Genomic DNA, 17,656 nt, shown 5'->3' with positions numbered 1-17,656 from the left:
CATCAAAGATATTGAATAAGGAGAATTGGGGTTTTATTATTGTCTTCCTTTGGGAAATCTTTGGTTCTTTAAAGAAGCGCTGTTGCGGAAGCAAACCTCTTGTGGGATTTCTGTTGGTGTTGAACACAAGTAGTCCAGACTGGTAAGGCACCACCAGGGTGAGACAGAACTTAAAATAACCCCTGGTAGCCAGAGCCCTGGAAATGGGGGTGACACCTTGAGCCTGGCTCAGCAGAGCTGCAGCTCCACAGTCCCACCACAGTCCCTTCACCTCCAAGCCTCTGCTCTTGGGATCTGTCTTCCAGTGTCAAAGGGAGAGCAAAAGTCCTGCTGTGGGAACATCCCCATTGCATTTTGTGCTGCACTCAAGCATCAAAGCCTGCTGTGGAAACAGAGCCAGAACAAACCAGGAAAACTTCCAGCAAAGGGGATAAAAGCTGAGTATTAAGAGGAAAAAATAACGAGTCTTTCTTGAAGGTGTAGAGCATTTCCTCAGACATGTTTGCAGGGGAGCTTAGACACCTGCCAGGGCCAGCCTGGCCCCTCATCCAACGGGCAGGAATTGTTCCCAGGAGGGTGGGGAGGGACAGGGTGCCCGGAGCAGCTGTGGCTGCCCCTGGATCCCTGGCAGTGCCCCAGGGGATGGTCCCAGGACTAAAGATGCCGGGAAGTGTCCAAGGGAATGAGGGAATGAGGCAGCTCCCTGCCCGCTTCTGCCTTCCCACCACCCCCAGCTGCCGCACCCAAAGGAGACGCGGGAAACTGTGCTGAGATGTGTGCGTGTCCATCCTGAACAGCTCCACGCTGACCGCCCTGTCTCCACGGGGACACTCCTCTGGGAAAGCTGGGCCTGGGCTCTGGGCAGGACAGGGATGAGAGGGGGATCGGTCACTGTCACACCCGGGGGACAGCGGGCACTGGGCTGGTGCTGCATCGCCCTGGCAGCCACGGGGACGGGACAGCCCTGACAGAGCAGCTGGGCTTGTGTCACCCCTGAGGGGAGCCTGGAGCTGGGCCCTTCCTCAGGACAGCTCCACTCGGGTTCTGCCTCTGCCGGCAGCTGCTTCACCCCCGAGTGAGGAGCTGCAACGGCTGGGAAAGTGTGAGAGCAGGAGCGGAGCCAGGGCAGGATCCCACCCAGGCAGCTCCACATCACCCAGCCTGGGAGCTGGGAGCGGCACAGCAGCTCCAGCAGGGCACTGCCCCGGGCTCAGGCAGCGTGCCAGCTGCCCAGGCTGCGCCCTCGCTGCCAGGCTGTGCCCTCGCTGCCAGGCTGTGCCCTCCCTGCCCTGCTGTGCCCTCCCTGCCAGGCTGTGCCCTCGCTGCCAGGCTGTGCCCTCCCTGCCCTCCTGTGCCCTCCCTGCCCAGGCTGTGCCCTCCCTGCCCTGCTGTGCCCTCCCTGCCCTGCTGTGCCCTCCCTGCCCTGCTGGCACTCTTGGCACTGCTGTGCCCTCCCTGCCCTGCTGTGCCCTCCCTGCCAGGCTGTGCCCTCCCTGCCCAGGCTGTGCCCTCCCTGCCCAGGCTGTGCCCTCCCTGCCCTGCTGTGCCCTCCCTGCCAGGCTGTGCCCTCCCTGCCCAGGCTGTGCCCTCCCTGCCCAGGCTGTGCCCTCGCTGCCAGGCTGTGCCCTCCCTGCCCTGCTGTGCCCTCCCTGCCCAGGCTGTGCCCTCGCTGCCAGGCTGTGCCCTCGCTGCCAGGCTGTGCCCTCCCTGCCCAGGCTGTGCCCTCCCTGCCCAGGCTGTGCCCTCCCTGCCAGGCTGTGCCCTCCCTGCCCTGCTGTGCCCTCCCTGCCCAGGCTGTGCCCTCCCTGCCCAGGCTGTGCCCTCCCTGCCCTGCTGTGCCCTCCCTGCCCTGCTGTGCCCTCCCTGCCCAGGCTGTGCCCTCCCTGCCCTCCTGTGCCCTCCCTGCTCAGGCTGTGCCCTCCCTGCCCTGCTGTGCCCTCCCTGCCAGGCTGTGCCCTCCCTGCCCTCCTGTGCCCTCCCTGGCCTTGCAGGCACCCCCCTGGCCCTGCTGGGACTCTTGGCACTGCTGTGCCCTCCCTGCCCTGCTGTGCCCTCGCTGCCAGGCTGTGCCCTCCCTGCCCTGCTGTGCCCTCCCTGCCCTGCTGGCACTCTTGGCACTGCTGTGCCCTCCCTGGCCCTGCTGGCACCCCCCTGGCCCTGCTGGCACTCTTGGCACTGCTGTGCCCTCCCTGGCCCTGCTGGCACCCCCCTGGCCGTGGCTGCACAGGCCGTGCTGCTGGGCCAGGAGAGCTGTCCCTGCAGAGCATCCCCCTCCCTGCCGCCTGTCACCCTGTCACCCTGCACAGCCACACACCGGCCCCTCCACGTCCTTCCCTGGTTTCCAGGTTTCCATCACAGCTTCAGCCTCTCCTCCCTTCCCTCTCTCCCCAGGCAGGAGCAGCCCAGCCCAAACGCAGCCTGTTGCTGGTGCTGCTGAAGCTTCTGAGGTGGCTCAGTATTCCTAAACCACATCTTGTCTCTGTTTATCACCCGTGACTGATTGTTCTGAGCCCCGAGATCATAATGCCAGACAGGCAGGACCAAAGAGCCAAACAGGCAGGTGACAGGGACACAGAGGTGCTCCATCCTCTCCTCACCCAGCACAGCCCAGCACAGCTCTCCCCTTCCCAGCTCAAACCTTGGGCAAGACCTCAAAGGAACAGCTCCCACTTACAGCAGTCTATGCAACAATAATATATTTGTGTATCTGTATGTATATAAAAGAACACCCACACACAGAGCCAGGCTCAGGGGCTTCAAGCAAGACCGTCAGCAGGATGAAACCTTGTGACCTGTGACTGCTCCCTCCCCTCCACCCCCAGAGCTCGGGCCATGCTTTTTCCCAAAAGCCCAGCCCAAAACAGAGCTGCTGGATGTGCCCTGAATGCGCAAACGTCGGACCTGCACCAGCCCAGGCAGCGCAGGGCCTTGGGGAGGGGAGCTCTCCAGGCTTCCTCCTCTTCCCGGTGTCAATCAGAGGCCGGGCAGCCCAAGTGCTTCAGTGATCCCAAGGCACAGAGAGGTGATCTCCAGCCAGGAGCACGTCCCAGGGCTTCAGGAACGTTTGCCAAGCTCATTTGGAAGGGCTGGGGAGGGAGGCACCGGCCAGCATCACCCGACAGCTGAGGGATCAGAGAGAGCCCAGCGCTCACACAGCATCTTAACGCTCTCCAGGTCCCAAATGACACAGCAAAAGTGTCCTCAGCCCCACAGCCCCAGCCCCAGGGGCTGCCCTCTGTCCCCCAGGGGCACTTTGTCCCTGCACGAGGGCTGGGATCCCGGTGGGAAGCTCAGGTGTGCCCGGGGTGCCTGACACCGGCTCTGCTGCCAAGGGCTTTGCTCCAAAACACAGCCCATGGGGCTGGAAACCCCTGAGCACCCACCCTGCACCCCTGAGCACCCACTGCACCCACCCTGCACCCCCTGAGCACCCACTGCACCCACCCTGCACCCCCTGAGCACCCACTGCACCCACCCTGCACCCCTGAGCACCCACTGCACCCACCCTGCACCCCTGAGCACCCACTGCACCCACCCTGCACCCCTGAGCACCCACTGCACCCACCCTGCACCCCCTGAGCACCCACTGCACCCACCCAGCACGTCCCAGCTGCCAAAATACGGGGCGCACACAGCCCGAGGTGGCCCTGGGGACACCCAGAGCTCCAGCCCTGACACCAAGAACCGTCCCAGTCTCTGCTCCTGGCGCAGCAGCTGGGGCTGGGGGAGCACAGGGGGAGTGCCCAGGGGGGAGCTGCCCCTCAGCTGGGGCAGGGCCAGCACCTTTTCCCGCTCCAGGACAGGAGCAGCTTTTCCCTGCCGCCAAACTGGGGATGATGGCTCAGCAGAAGGGCTCGGGAGCACCTCGTGAATCGTCAGTGACGAGCAGAGCTCTGGAAATCCTTGTCCTCCTTTGGATTTCTCTCTGCCTGGGTACCCTCTCCCCACACTAATGGCCTGCCTAGATTGGATTCCATGCTCCCCAAACAGCCTTCATTACATGCTTCGTATCTCCCAATATTATGATAAAATTCCTCGCAGTCCAGCGTCTGGGGCAGTCAGCATTGTCACTCACGGAGATTAATTTGAATACAACTATAAATAGAAATAATAACATCTGATCTTATGAAACCGAGTGTTGTGCTGGATGGTTCTAATGGCCCCAAGCAAAACTTATTTAATAGAATAAAATATGGAGCGGAGTCCGTGGAGTTTTGTAGTATTACTGTTATGAGATTCCAAAGCAGATCAATAATTCTTTCATAAGAATTAATGCCTTGGAATGATCCCTCCATTTGTCATTCCGGAGAGGTCACCTTTCTTTGTTTCAGAGAGTAAATTGGGAATTGCACAAGCGAAGCTGCTGAAAAGCTGCTCTCCCTGTGTCCTGCAGCCCTCGTGCCAGCCCCAGTTATCCCTGAATGCTCTGCCCACCATCCCTCTCCGTGGCTGAGCATTCCTCTCCTGGCAGAACCACTCTCCTTCCCAGTGACCCTCTGCAGTCCCTTCTGCCTCCAGAGAGACACTTGAAAACAGATGAAGAGCCAAGATTATTGCTCAAATTGAATTTTGCCTTGTCAAGAAAATGAATTTTACCTCCAAAACCACAGCGTTCTGGGAAAAAACCACATTCCCGGCACCTCCAGGCTCTCGTTAGTGACTCCCCATGTGGAATCCTTGAAGGGAGGGTTTTCCTGGCCTTTTATTTTTACAGGGAAAATCGGATTCCACGTGTTTGGTGCAGCCCCAGAGCCGAGGCACAGCATGTCAGCCCTGCATGGCTCATCACGGCCCCACTAACAGCGAGGACAAATATTGAGGGGCTGCTGAAATCAAAGCTCATTAGGGAACACAAAAAAAGCTTTTTTTTTTTTTTTTTTCTTTTTTGAGAAGAGGCAAAGAATTAAAGGTGGCTGTTTGCTGTTCTCAGCTTTTTGTTCCATTCTCTCTATGTGAGAAACTGAAAAACATGGAGTCTCCTGAAATACCTTTTCTAAAAATGAATCATTACTCCGTTGCCTAAAAAAGTGTTGTCCTGTTTGAAGCGAGGAGAGAGAAAATGCAACAATCGGGTCAGGAGTTCACAATGAATTAGCATCCAGTGAAAAACACTGCTGAAATGTGGGAGTTTTCTGCCCAAGGTAAATCCCATCAATTAAACTCCCCCAGCATCTCCTCAGGGCAAGGGCAGCAAGAGGGGCTCAACACACGGATTTGGAATGGAAATTAAACCCCGTGGAATGGGCCTTTATCCCACATTCCTGCAAAAAACTTGGACTAAGAGAGGGAGGAACAAGCAGTTTGCAGAGATTTTCCTGGGAATTAAAAGGAGTTTCTAGAAACTGCTCAGAAATTCATCGGAAACCAAACACCTCCAAGGGATCTGCTGGAACCATGGGACCGCAGATGGTTCTGGACATTCTCACACAGCCCTGCCCCTCCTCCCTGTGCCCAAGGAGAATTCCTGGCACGAGGAGCAGGCCCTCACTCCCTGGAGCAGCTGAGCCCCATCCCATGGATCCCATCCCATGGATCCCATCCCCAGCCCGACAGCCTCCCCCAGAGAGCCAGGGAAAAGCACTTGGCAAGAAAAGAGCAGCATCCAACTCAGAGCTGCACTTTTAAGCTCCCTTCCTTTCCAAATAATCTCATTTTTGTGATTACTGTGTCTGGAGCAGAAGGCAGGACTGCAACTGTCATCTTCCTCCTTCGGCAGGAAGGAAAGGCAGCCAACACCCCCGGGGAGATCAGGGATGTTCCAATTTGCGCTCCCAATCTCCCTGCACTCCCTTAGCCCACTTTAGCTGCCAGATTCCCTGGAGGGGCTCAGGAGCAGCCCCCTCTGGGCCACAAGAGCCACCCCTGATAAAATCCCACAGCGATTTAGACAAGAACAAAATTATTCTTGATTGGCTCCTTCAAATTGCATCCACTGAGGACACAAACCTGAAGCAGTCGTTGGTTTATCATTAAAGCCTGCCGTGAGAAAAGTCTGTAGTTCTAAGGGGGCAGAGAAACAAGTTTTCCAGCGCTAAAAAAGAAATCAGGGCGCTGATATTCCCCACGTTGCGTGGTTCTACTCCCAGAAAACGTGAAACGCCCTGGCAACGGTTTTATCAGGAGTTCCATTTGTAGGGAAAGCTCCAGCCCTGCAAAGGAACGGCATCTTCTCCAAAGCAAAACCAGCAGCCTAAATACATCCTGCCTTGAACTCCCCGGTGCATTTGGAAGCAGCTTTCCAAATTATTTTGGTGTTATTTTTAGGAGAGATATTTAATTTATGACCGGGCTGCTCTTTACTGGTGTGCACTGATAGAATTGTGTTGTAAAGGAGTCGCTGCCTTTGACACACTTGAGTGTTGGTGCGGGGCCGTGTCCACGCTCCAGCAGCCCCAGGCTGATCCCTCCTGGAGCCTTAATCCCAGTGCTGCAGCACAGGCAGCCCCTGGGCCGGGCACACACTGCCCTGCTCCCAAATTCCTGCCTGGGAATTCCTTCCCAGTGGGATGGGGATGGCACACAGCCCCAGGGGATGCACTCACAGAGGGCTGTGCCACTGTCACTGTCACTGCTGCCAGGGCACTTCCATCCCTGCTGGATGGGGTGAGGGTAAAGAACAGAGATGGATGGAGAATAAAGAATCCAGCTCAAGGATGGGGTGAAGGTGAAGAACAGAGATGGAAAATAAAGAATCCAGCCCGAGGTCTCTCCAGCCTCCACCCCTTCCTGGGGAAGCCATGGCCAAGCTGGAGAAGCTCCCGTGCACTCAGAGCTCCAGCCCTGCTCCTCACCAGGCACTGCTGATGCTCCTCACTCATCATCTCAACCCGAGTTCCTCCAGCAGGTCCCACCAAGCCCTTGGCAGGCACTGAAGCCAGGGGTGCAGCCTCCCCTCCCTCAGACCCCGAGCTGGCACAGGGCACTTCCATCCCTCCTCACTTCATCCTGGAATCCTCCTGGACAGGGCCTGACCCCTTGGCCACTCCTTGTGCCCACCCACACGTCCTGGGGGACCCAGCAGGAGCAGTGTCCACCCCAAACCCTCCAGCTGGAGAAAGAGAGAGGCAGGGTTCCAGCTTCCCTAGGCTCCAGCAGGGCTCTGCACCTTCCCCACCCTCCTGGAGGAACCCTCCCACTCCAACTCTCCCCAGGCTCTTTTACCCAAGGAGCAGTTCAGGGATGCCTGAGAGGCGGGGGAGGGACTCTGATCCCACAGCAAAACCCCCAAGTGTCACGGAGATCCCTCCCACCACGTTTTCACCCCAGGAAAGCTCCTACAAGACTCCCAGCCATAATTGCGTGGATGAATCGCAGGCAGAGGAGCCTCTCCCTGCTGATCCACCTGTTGGCTTTAGCCGGTGGTGCTCCCAGCCCTCGGTGCTGCAGGCAGAGAGAACAGAGCCTCCCATGCAGAGAGGAGGATGAACAGCCGGGATGGATGTGGCCCCTCCTGGGGAGGCAGCGCCTGAAGCAGCAGGGGCTGGCTGAGGGAGCCTGCTGTGCCCTGGATGGGTTATATATATATATCCACAGAGATGTATTTACGCAGATTTTCTCCCTACATCAAGGCACAGCACAAACACTTCTCTCCCAAGATATTGTCGCAGGAGCAGAAGCTCCGGAAGGATTTCTTTGCAGCGGCCTCCACAGAGCTTTTACCTTCCAGACGGGAGGGAAAAGGCAGTTTGGGCATTGAGCAAGTGCTCAAGAGCCATCCACCCACCCCTCAGCCACTGCCCCGGGCGGTAAAACCCGCAGTGACCCCACGGAAGGAGCTGCCTGCCACACTCAATAATTGCAGAGAGTTCGGAGGTTAACAGGATTTTTTGTGCTTGGTACTCGGTTTTCTTCTTTCCACTAACTTAGAGCTTCTCATCCACCCACACTCAATGACAGTAAGTTGCTGAACAGGTCCAGTTCTCCTCCTAAAACAGTTCTTTTCTATTCCTCTCTGGCTGACCATGTTCTGAACTGCGTTTTGAAGGAGGAGAGGACAATAGGGAACAGTTTTACGGCATGGAGGATCTGCTTCCAGGCGGCTCAGCCAAGCTGCAAAACAGATCTCAGTGAAATCCCTCAGTGTGGGCCAGTTCCTGCTTTCTGGATTGCCTGGTTGAATTGCAATTTTGAACAGATGCTTAGTCACAACACATTAAAGTATTTAGTTCATACAAATATCTCTACATGGAGAAGCTGCCCGGATATCTTGTTTTCTGCAAACTCCACTGCGTAACATATCACCAAAGGCTTTGCAGCTATTGTGGCACTATCCACAAGGCTCCCGGTGCCTCGGTTTCCCTTCTGAACTGGATCTCGGCAGGGAGAGCCCCGGGCTAGCTGTGGGATGGGAACTGGAGTGGAAGAGCTGCCTCATCCCACCCTCCTGGCCGGGAACCGGCACTTGAGCACAACTTCAGCACCGCTCACGTCCCTCCGAGCTGCTGGGCTCGGGCAGAACGTGAGCTCGGTCTGCTCTGCAGCCCGGGGAGATGGAGCAGGAGGGCGCCGGGCACCGGGAAGTGCCGGGCTGGGAGCGACGCCGGGCTCCGAGGGACGCCGGGCACCGGGAAATGCCGGGAACCGAGCGGTGCCGGGCTCCGAGCGACGCCGGCGCTGCCGAACCAGGAGCTGCACGGTGAAGCCACACAAATCGTGGGAGGTTCAGCACGGCGCTGAATCCGGCAGCGATGCGCTCGAACGTGCCAGGAGGGGAGGCGAGCGAGGCAGAGAAGCAGCTCGTTGGTGTCGTGTCAGGAAAACAGCCAGGGCAGAGCAGAGGGCAGCGAGGAGCGAGGGCGGCATCGCCCCGCTGGCCTGGGATGCGGCGGCCGGAGATGGCACCGGCAGCCAGATGGGAATGAGGCGGCTCGGCGGCTGCTGACAGCACCCAGTGCATCTGCCGTGAAAACCTCACAAGTTTCCAGCTGGGAAAAGCGGGGGATCTCTCCGCCCGCTGCACAAAAAAAAAAAAAAAATATATATATATATATAAAAAAAAAATCCCTCCACCACCTTCCGCATGCGAAGGCGTAGGACAGGGAGCAAAGAACTCCGCTGCTCACGATGCATCTGGTGGCGCTTCTGTCACTGTCACCGCACCCGCGATCGCTGCCGAGGAGCGCCCGGCGCTGGCTGCGGCTGCAGCAGCGCCCCGGGGGGACCCCCCAGCCCCAGGGGGACACCCCCACAGCCCGGGGGACCAAACCCCGGTCAGCCCCGGCCAGATGGCCTCGCACGGCCCGGGGGCAGGAGGATGAGCGGGAGTGACATGTCTCGGTGCCCCGACACCCCCCGAGGTGCAGCGCCGGGGGCGACAGGGGCGCGATGGCAGCGCAGCCGGGGGAGAGGCGAGGAGGGGGAGAACGGGCGGGCGCTGCAGCGCATCTCCCCCGCACACACGCACACACACACACACACGGCTCTCCTCTAATCCTCCGGCTCTGCTCATCCCTCGCTGCTCCCGGAGCCGCTGGGGCGGCGCGGAGCGGAGCGGCGCTCCCGGGCTGCGGCCGCCCCCGGTGCCCCCGCTCCGGCCGGCCGGGCTCGGGAGGGAGCCGGGACCCGACCCGGCCGGGCGCTGGCGGCTGGGGCTGCCCCGCACGGCCCCGGCTCGGCCGGAGAAAGCCCCTCCTGACCCTGTCCCGAGCCTGTCCCGACCCCCGGGCCGGGGCGGCCGCGGCCCCGCCAGCGCTGCCCGCGCGGCCGGGGTTCGGTGCGCGGAGCGGTCCCGCGGGGATGCCGAGCCCCGCATCCATCCCCGCCGAGCCGCGGCTCGCTCTAACGCCAACCCAGCGCAACCAGCGCCTCTTCTCTCCTCTTCCTTTTTTTTTTTTTTTTTTTTTTTTTTTCTCCTTTCCCTCAGGCATCGCTTCGTGCAAATGGGGCGATAAATCCAGAAAGCGCCACGCTCCGTGGAGAAGGGAGACGGGGAGGGGAAGCAGCTGCTCCGGAGGGAGGCGGATGGATGGAGCACCTGGAGAGGCACAGGGGGAGCCGCGAGCGGCGGAGCCCCGCGGCACGGCCCTACCTGGAACAGCCGGAGGATGTTGGCCACCATAATGGACACGGAACTCCCCGACGCCCCGATCACTCCAACTACTTTCTCCGGCTTGACGAAGACGGGCGGCTCGCCGTTGGTGCACCTCACGTCGGAGGTGTCCTTCTGGATGAGCGCCTGCACGAAGGTGAGGGACTGCTCCAGCGCGTAGGTGTCCCGGGAGCAGGTGTCCAGGATGCGGGCGCCCAGCGTCACGTTGGGCAGCAGGTCCGGGTCGCTGTTGATCTGGTCCAGGGCGTAGAGCATCGCCTCCAGCCTGTGGATGCCGTTCTCCTTCTTGATGTCCCCGCAGGGGGAGCCCGGGGGGCCCTTGGCGTGCACGGGGAAGAGGCCGCCCAGGGTGATGTCCCCCTCCAGGCGGATGGAGTGGGGCGCGTACATCTCCTGCCCGCGGGCCGCCTCCCCGAGCAGCAGCTCCAGCAGGCAGCAGGGCAGCTCCAGCAGCGCCAGCAGCCGCAGCACCCTGCCCGCCCGGCCCATGGTGATGCCGCCGCCGCCCCGGCAGCTCCCCGGGGGCCGGGCCGGGCGGGATGGCCGGCCCGGGATGGCCGGGGAGGGGCGAGGGCTGCGGGTTCGGCCGCTGCCACCCTGCCGTGCCCTGCCCTGCCCTGCCCGCCGCGCTCCGGCACCGGCACTGGGGGAGCGCCGGGCGCCGCTGCCGCTTTAAACGGCCGGGGCCGCCCGCCCCCCGCCCCGCCCCGCCCGCCGCCGCTGCGCAGCGCCCGCCGCACCGCCCCGGGCCGGCACGGATGGGCACGGCCGGGAGGATGGGCACGGCCACCGCCGTGGGCACGGAGCCGCGCCGGCCCGGGGATGGGCGCTCGCAGGTGTAGCCGGACCCGCCGGCACCGGGGATGGGGACACCGGGGACACCGAGGGGACCGGGGGGATCGGGGACACCGGGGGGATCGGGGACACGGGGGGACCGGGGGGAACCGCGGGGATCGGGGGGATCGGGGCGGCCCCGCGGCCGCAGCCGGAGCGGGCAGCGCGGCTCGGGAGCGCCCGCCGAAGGCGCTGCGCGGGGGATGCTCGCTCAGCCCCGCTAGAGCAGCAGCGGCAGCATCCTCCTCCTCCTCCTCCTCCTCTTCCTCCTCCTCCTCCTCCTCCTCCTCCTCCTCCTCCTCCTCCGCCTCGCTCTCCCGGCGGGGAGCGGAGCGCCGCGGGCTCCCCCGCTCGCGGGGCCCGGCGGTGCCACCGCGGGGCTCGGGGACAGCCGGGGACTGCGGGAGCGTCCCGCCAGCCCGGGGCGGGCAGAGCATCCGTCCCGATCGTGACACGGGAGCGAGATCCCCCCCGGCCGCCGAGGTGGGCGCCAATGGAGCGGTGAGGAGGAGGAGGAGGCGGAGGAGTTTGGATGTAACCCCGCACTCGCAAACCCGAAGGAACGCAGCTGATCTCGTTCTATTTTAAGATCTCCAGACCCATTTTTCTTCTGCACACCCAGATCTGGAGGATGCTGGAACATCCTGGTTTTGTTCCCTTCACCCCGAAACTCCGGTGTCCAAAGGGACACCACCTGTTGCCGTTCCCCTCTGCCCGGCAAATCCATCTCCTGCCACGTTCCCAGTTCCAGGCTAGTGCAGAATGCATCTCTCAGATATTCCCACCGCACCAAGCACATTTTTTTGGAGACAACCTTCAATTCCTCCTTCATAAATAGCAGAGCAGGTGTAGCTGCTGTTCATCACTTGGCCCCTAGCACAACTCTGGACCAGCAGAGTTTTATTATGATTAATAAATATTATAATATCATTATAATATTATAATTAACAAATTTATTTATTTACTATTTGTTACCAGCAGTAACCTGCCCAGTCACAGGATCACAGGGTGCATTGGGCGGGACCTTAATGATCATCTCATCCCACCCCTGCCATGGCAGGGACACCTCCCACTGTCCCAGGCTGCTCCAAGCCCCAATGTCCAACCTGGCCTTGGACACTGCCAGGGATCCAGGGGCAGCCCCAGCTGCTCTGGGCACCCTGTGCCAGGGCCTCACCTCCCTCAAATCACCCACACATCTTAGAAAGGTGATTCCCTTTACACTGCCAGCCACAGACTGGGTGGGGTGGGAAGGGACCTGAAGGACCACCCAGTTCCTGGGGGATTTTCCAAGGTCTGTCAGACTGCCAATTCCTGCCAGTGGGGTGGAGCTGGACCATCCCCATCCCCATCCCCATCCCCATCCCCATCCCCATCCCCATCCCCATCCCCATCCCCATCCCCATCCCCATCCCCATCCCCATCCCCATCCCCATCCCTTTGCTCATCCCAACCCCTCACGTCACTGCATCTGCTGCACTGTGGCATTTCCCTCCCAGTTCTCCCTTGTTAACACCAGCCCCATCCCCTTCTCCATCTCCACGTGCACACCCTGGGAGAGCTCTTCAGTGCTTATTTACCTCCTGCCCACATAAAGCTCCCCAGTCAGAATCTTGCCTCTGTTTATTATTGTTGTTAAAGATTCTGACTCTTGAGTTTGAGGCCTCAAGTGCTCCAGTTCAGAAAGGATGTGGAGATAAATCACGTCTCCTAATAAATCTCATTGTTTTGCTGGAAGTCCCCTCGTGATTTCAGAAGCTTCCTGGTTTGCATTGGTTTTTTCCCTTCGGGCAAATCTGCAGTCATTCATATATAATCACATAAACTTCTGTCCTCTCCAGGTCACAGAAAACCCATCTGCTCTCCACGTCACTCTCCTCCTCCTCACACCTTGGTTTACCTGAGGAATCAGTGTCCAGGTCCCTCACCAGGTTCCCTGAGGCGCTGCCAGAGCTGACGGAGGCAGACCCAGGGTCCAGCCCAGCCCAGCAGCTCATCTTGGATCAGCAGGAGCTGCACCAGAAGAAAAGGACAGAGTTTTGCATTATGCAGATATCTTCATTCTCTTCCTGATCTTGTTGGTTTAAGCGCTGAGGCATGAAAGATTATTCTAATTACATGAGAAAAATTGATACAGCAATCATTACTCTGGATGCTCCTGATGGAAGTGCCCGGTCCTGAGGCTGCTGTGCCAGCCAGGACCGCTGGACATCTGAAAAAATCCTGTTTATCAGTTTTCAGTTTCCTGCCTTTAAGCTGAACTCTTCAAATTGGCAGTACTCCCCTTCTCACTGTACCTGAGCTCCATCCACTCTGTGCTCTGAGCTACCTACACCCAATCTGGCCCTCCCAGACAGGAAACTAAATATAATAACAGCCTGTGCATCTCTCACTGCTGTGTTTTCCTTGGGAGAAATACCAGACTCGATGATCCGAAAGGCCTTTTCCTTTCTGTCATTCCGTGACTTCCCAGGGATTGCCGAATACCTGGAGTGAGGCAGCCTTGAGTAAACCCAGCAGTGAGTGTGTCACAGCTGTGCTAAGCAACATCCCCCGTCCCACTGCACCTAAAGGATCCCCGCCAGCCCGCCTGGAGAGCCACACTCAGAGCATTCAACACAGAGCCACACTCAGAATATTCAACACTCAGAGCATCCAACACAGAGCCACACTCGGCATTTAACACTCAGAACATTCAGCACTCAGAGCCACACTCAGAATATTCAACACTCAGAGCATACAACACCCAGAGCCACACTCAGCATTAAACACTCACTCAGAGCATTCAACACTCAGAGCATTCAACACTCAGAGCCACACTCAGAACATTCAACACTCACTCAGAGCATTCAGCACTCAGAGCCACACTCAGAATATTCAACACTCAGAGCATTCAAGACCCAGAGCCACACTCAGCATTAAACACTCACTCAGAGCATTCAACACTCAGAGCATTCAACACTCCGAGCCGCACTCAGAACATTCAACACTCACTCAGAGCATTCAACACTCAGAGCCACACTCAGCATTAAACACTCACTCAGAGCATTCAACACTCAGAGCCACACTCAGAACATTCAACACTCACTCAGAGCATTCAACACCCAGAGCCACACTCAGCATTAAACACTCACTCAGAGCATTCAACACTCAGAGCCACACTCAGAACATTCAACACTCACTCAGAGCATTCAACACTCCGAGCCGCACTCAGAGGCACACTCAGCCCTCAGCCAGCAGCCCCTGAGCAAAGCTGAGTCCTGTGCATTCCCCCGGTCTCAGAGCCAGGAGCGTTCCCCGTGCTCTCAGTCCCAGGAAGGCTGCAGCTGTGGTCCTGTCCGCCTCAGGACGGGATGGTGGTGCAGGAAAGCAGCACTGGGTGTCTGTAATGGGACACTGACGGAAGCGTGCGGGGATGGGGGAGATCACTGCCCTGTGAGGGTTGTGTTTCACCTCGCAGGGAGTCACTGGTGTGCCCGGCCCAGCTCCCAGCACAGTCACTCTGGGCTCCCACACACTGAACACATTCTCACCTTGGACCTTGGGAGCTGTGTCCTCATTCCTGCACAGGCTGGAGAGCTCCTGGGGTGAGAGTGGAGCAATCCTGCTTCTCTCACCCAAAGAAAGGCCCACCGGGGAGCTCAGCACTGGGGTTTGATGCACTGGAGCCACTCCAGGCACCCAGACCCAAAGTGCCACCTGTGCCTCTCCACACTCCATCTCCCCCCGGGTGGATCTGCTTCACAAAACAACTCCCCAGAACAACCCCAAAACCCCAGAACAACCCAAAAATTCACCAGCAAAACAAACCCAACCCAACAAACAAACCCAGGCCCAGCCCGATCCTTTCAGCAGGAGGATTTGTTTAGGAGTAAGCGCTGGTCAAGCACATCCAAGAGAATATTCAAAACCAGTTCTTAACTTGCGTGTCCAATGAGATTCAGCCAAATCGCTGCTGGATGAGCAAAGACTTTGTCGGATGGAAGGGGGCCCCGTGGCTGGCACCCCTCAGGGTGTGGTGTGATCCCCATCACAGGAGGATCTACTGTCAGAGCTGCTGTATAATTAAACATTGCCTTCATCTGGGCAGCTGGCAGAGCGAGCACAGAATCCCCTCACAGGCAGCCGGTGGAAGCAGCCCAAAGAGTGATGGAGCGGCAGGAAGGAGGGATAAAACAATCTTTCAAATATTGGTGATGTGGCAGAGGCTGCCGCGCAGGCAGAGGTCAGCTTGGACAACTGTAATGGACGTGGTACAAGCAATTAATTTGTTGGGTGAAGTCAGGCTCGGGAAAGCAGCCAGAGCTGCCGCTTATCTGCTGTTCAGAAAATAATGGATTTTTGGAGCAGAGGCCAGTGAAAAGCTCAGATCCTTAACTCGGGGCTTTGTTGTTGCTGTTTCGAAGGAGAAGGTGTCAGTGAGGCTCTGGTTTCCAGGGAGGGCAGGGGACAGCAAATTCCCTTCAAGGACGTGGTCGCTTGGATACTTTATTTATGTAAGAGGAACATTGTTTTTACAGTTGTAGCTTATCGAATTATAAAATATTAAAATATATTAAAAATTATAAATAGATTGTAATTCATAAAATACACGAAGTTATTAAATCTGCAAGACATTATGGATTGTTTCCAAGGAAGAAAACTGCGACGAACACGCTGTGCTGAATGAAGTATCTGGGCCTAATTCTGGGTTCCAACACTGGTGTGACCACGTGGAAGAGCAAAGCAACCCTTGGAGAGAAGCATTTCCCTTCCCCTGATGCTCTCAAAGGCCCACAGCATCACACACGGGGTTATTTTCCATTTCCAGGCACCCCCCTGGGGCCGTGCCCTGGCTGCTGCCGCTGCTTTAGGGAGCAAAAGGCTCTGGGAGGAGGAGGAGGAGGAGGAGCTGGTGACGTCCAGTCTGGGCTCGGCAGTGCCAGGCTCACCAGTCATGGACGGTCTGAAGCTGGATCTCGACGACTTTGTGACTGTAGCAGGTGGTTAAAGGATCAGCTCCCACCATTCCCACCCCAGGCAGGATCGGAGGGGCAGGGGAGGAAGGCCCCCGCCCTTCCCAAGGGCTTTAGGGTGAGCTGGCAGCTGTTCCCCCTTCCAGCTCTGCCCCGGGGCCAGGCGTTTCCCACAGCCCCATCAATCCCTGTCCCGGGCTCTGAGAGCCATCCAAGCCTCCCAGAGGGATGGATCAATCAATTCCACAGGAGACGCTTCCCCAGCGTTCCTCGGAGATCACAAATCCTTCAGGCAGGCAGCTCTATTCGACGGGCACTTCAGCCAGATCATTAAACTGGCTGCCAGTCACGGGGAACAATAACTTCTCCTCTCCAAACACTTATTATTCTCTCAGTTACTTATTTACTAAGAATATTTTGATTCGCTTAATGCTTGGAACATCTTCCTCCAGCGCTGAATTAGAAATGATGGGACTGCACATTCAGGATAATTAAATAAGACAGCTTTCTCCAAATAATAATAGTGTTGTAATGTCAGACAATGAAGGGACCCAGCCAGTGCAGGCAGGTCTCCTCCTCCCCTTCTGGCTGTGCTGCCTGGACTTTTCCAGGGGACAGAGTGCCATTGAAGCTGATGGAATCACTCAGGAAGCTCTTGAGAGGCTTTTCCCTCCCAGCCATCAGTGCCCCTTTTCTGTCCTTTACAGCTTCACCAATTTTTAAGCAAAACACTTTGAAAATACCTGACAGATTGTTGGGGGGTTTTTTGGCTTTTTTTTTTGTTGTTTGTTTGGGGTTTTTTGGGGGGTTTTTTTGGCTTTTTTTTCCCCAAAGAATGCCGACAGAAAATGCTTTATATATTTATGAAAAATGCCTTTACCAGGTGACTGCTGGTTAGGGCATGGTGGCGCTCAGAGGAGATGGACACGCACCTGAGCCTTGTGGAGCTTTGGGCATCCTCCTCCTGCAGCCCCTGGGTGTCCCAAAACTGCCCCAGCACCTCCCTGGGAAGCACCATCCCTCCTCAGGGCCAGCACTGCCAGCACCCAGCTGCGATTGCTCCTGGGCCGGTCCCACTCCCCCACAGCCCCGGGCACTGCCCAGGGGGGTCCTGCTGGGATGGGCAGAGCTGCAGGACCCCCCTGGCCCACACCCCTGCAAATCAGCCCCTGGTATTCATCAGCCGTTGCTGCCCAGGAACTAATTACTCTTAATGGCTCTGTTTTTAATGGCGGGGTGTGCACAACGGCACGGGGATTCTCAGGGGGATGGCTCCATATCAAATCCAGGTCAGGAAGACTTTGTTTGGAAACTGCTCCCACAGCCGGATGAGCCCACTGCTCATTTCCTACCAGCAGGAAAAGCTGGGACCCCAAGTCACAGAGCCCCGGAATCCCAGCCTGGTTTGGGATGGCCGGGAGCCCAGAGCCCATCCCTGAGCTCCAAACCCTCTCCGTGGCAGGGACACCTTCCACAACCACACATTTTCACACTCACGCCTTCCTGCCTTTCAGACCCTGCCCCTTCTGGGGATTGAACGATTTCTGCTGAGCTGCAGAGAGGTGGCTTTTAGCAGAGGCAAGAAAATCGTCCTGGGAACTTCACAGGTTTAGTTGTTTGCTGTAATAGAGTTACAGAAAACTCCAGTTCATGTATTTAGGCACTAAATGCATTCCCTTTGGACCAGCCCAGCCCAGTTATCCCCAAAGCACTGAACGCTGGCTGCTCTTCCCTAATTCTCCCGGAGCCCGGATCCCAGTGGAGCCCCCAGCCAGGACGGTGCTGTGCTACCCAATCCTACCACAGCTGGCACTCTGCT

General features: G+C 58.0%; 1 protein-coding gene across 3 annotated transcripts in view; it reads right to left on the bottom strand.

Moving 5' to 3' along the window:
• Positions 1-10,630, bottom strand: part of GRM7 (glutamate metabotropic receptor 7) — a 189,632-nt gene extending 179,002 nt beyond the window's left edge. For all 3 annotated transcript variants that reach the window (XM_066195683.1, XM_066195684.1, XM_066195685.1), the window contains exon 1: positions 10,028-10,630. In XM_066195683.1, the coding sequence (XP_066051780.1) occupies positions 10,028-10,537 (510 nt within the window). In that variant the 5' untranslated portion in view covers positions 10,538-10,630. The remainder of the gene's footprint in view (positions 1-10,027) is intronic.
• Positions 10,631-17,656: the final 7,026 nt, after the last annotated feature.

Source organism: Chamaea fasciata, unplaced genomic scaffold (genome assembly GCF_029207755.1).
Source record: "Chamaea fasciata isolate MVZ Bird 193981 ecotype frontalis unplaced genomic scaffold, bChaFas1.0.hap1 SCAF_13, whole genome shotgun sequence".
In the NCBI taxonomy this organism is placed as follows: Eukaryota; Metazoa; Chordata; class Aves; order Passeriformes; family Sylviidae; genus Chamaea; species Chamaea fasciata.
The sequence above is the reverse complement of the archived record's forward strand: the minus strand, read 5'-3'. Positions and strand labels throughout refer to the sequence as shown.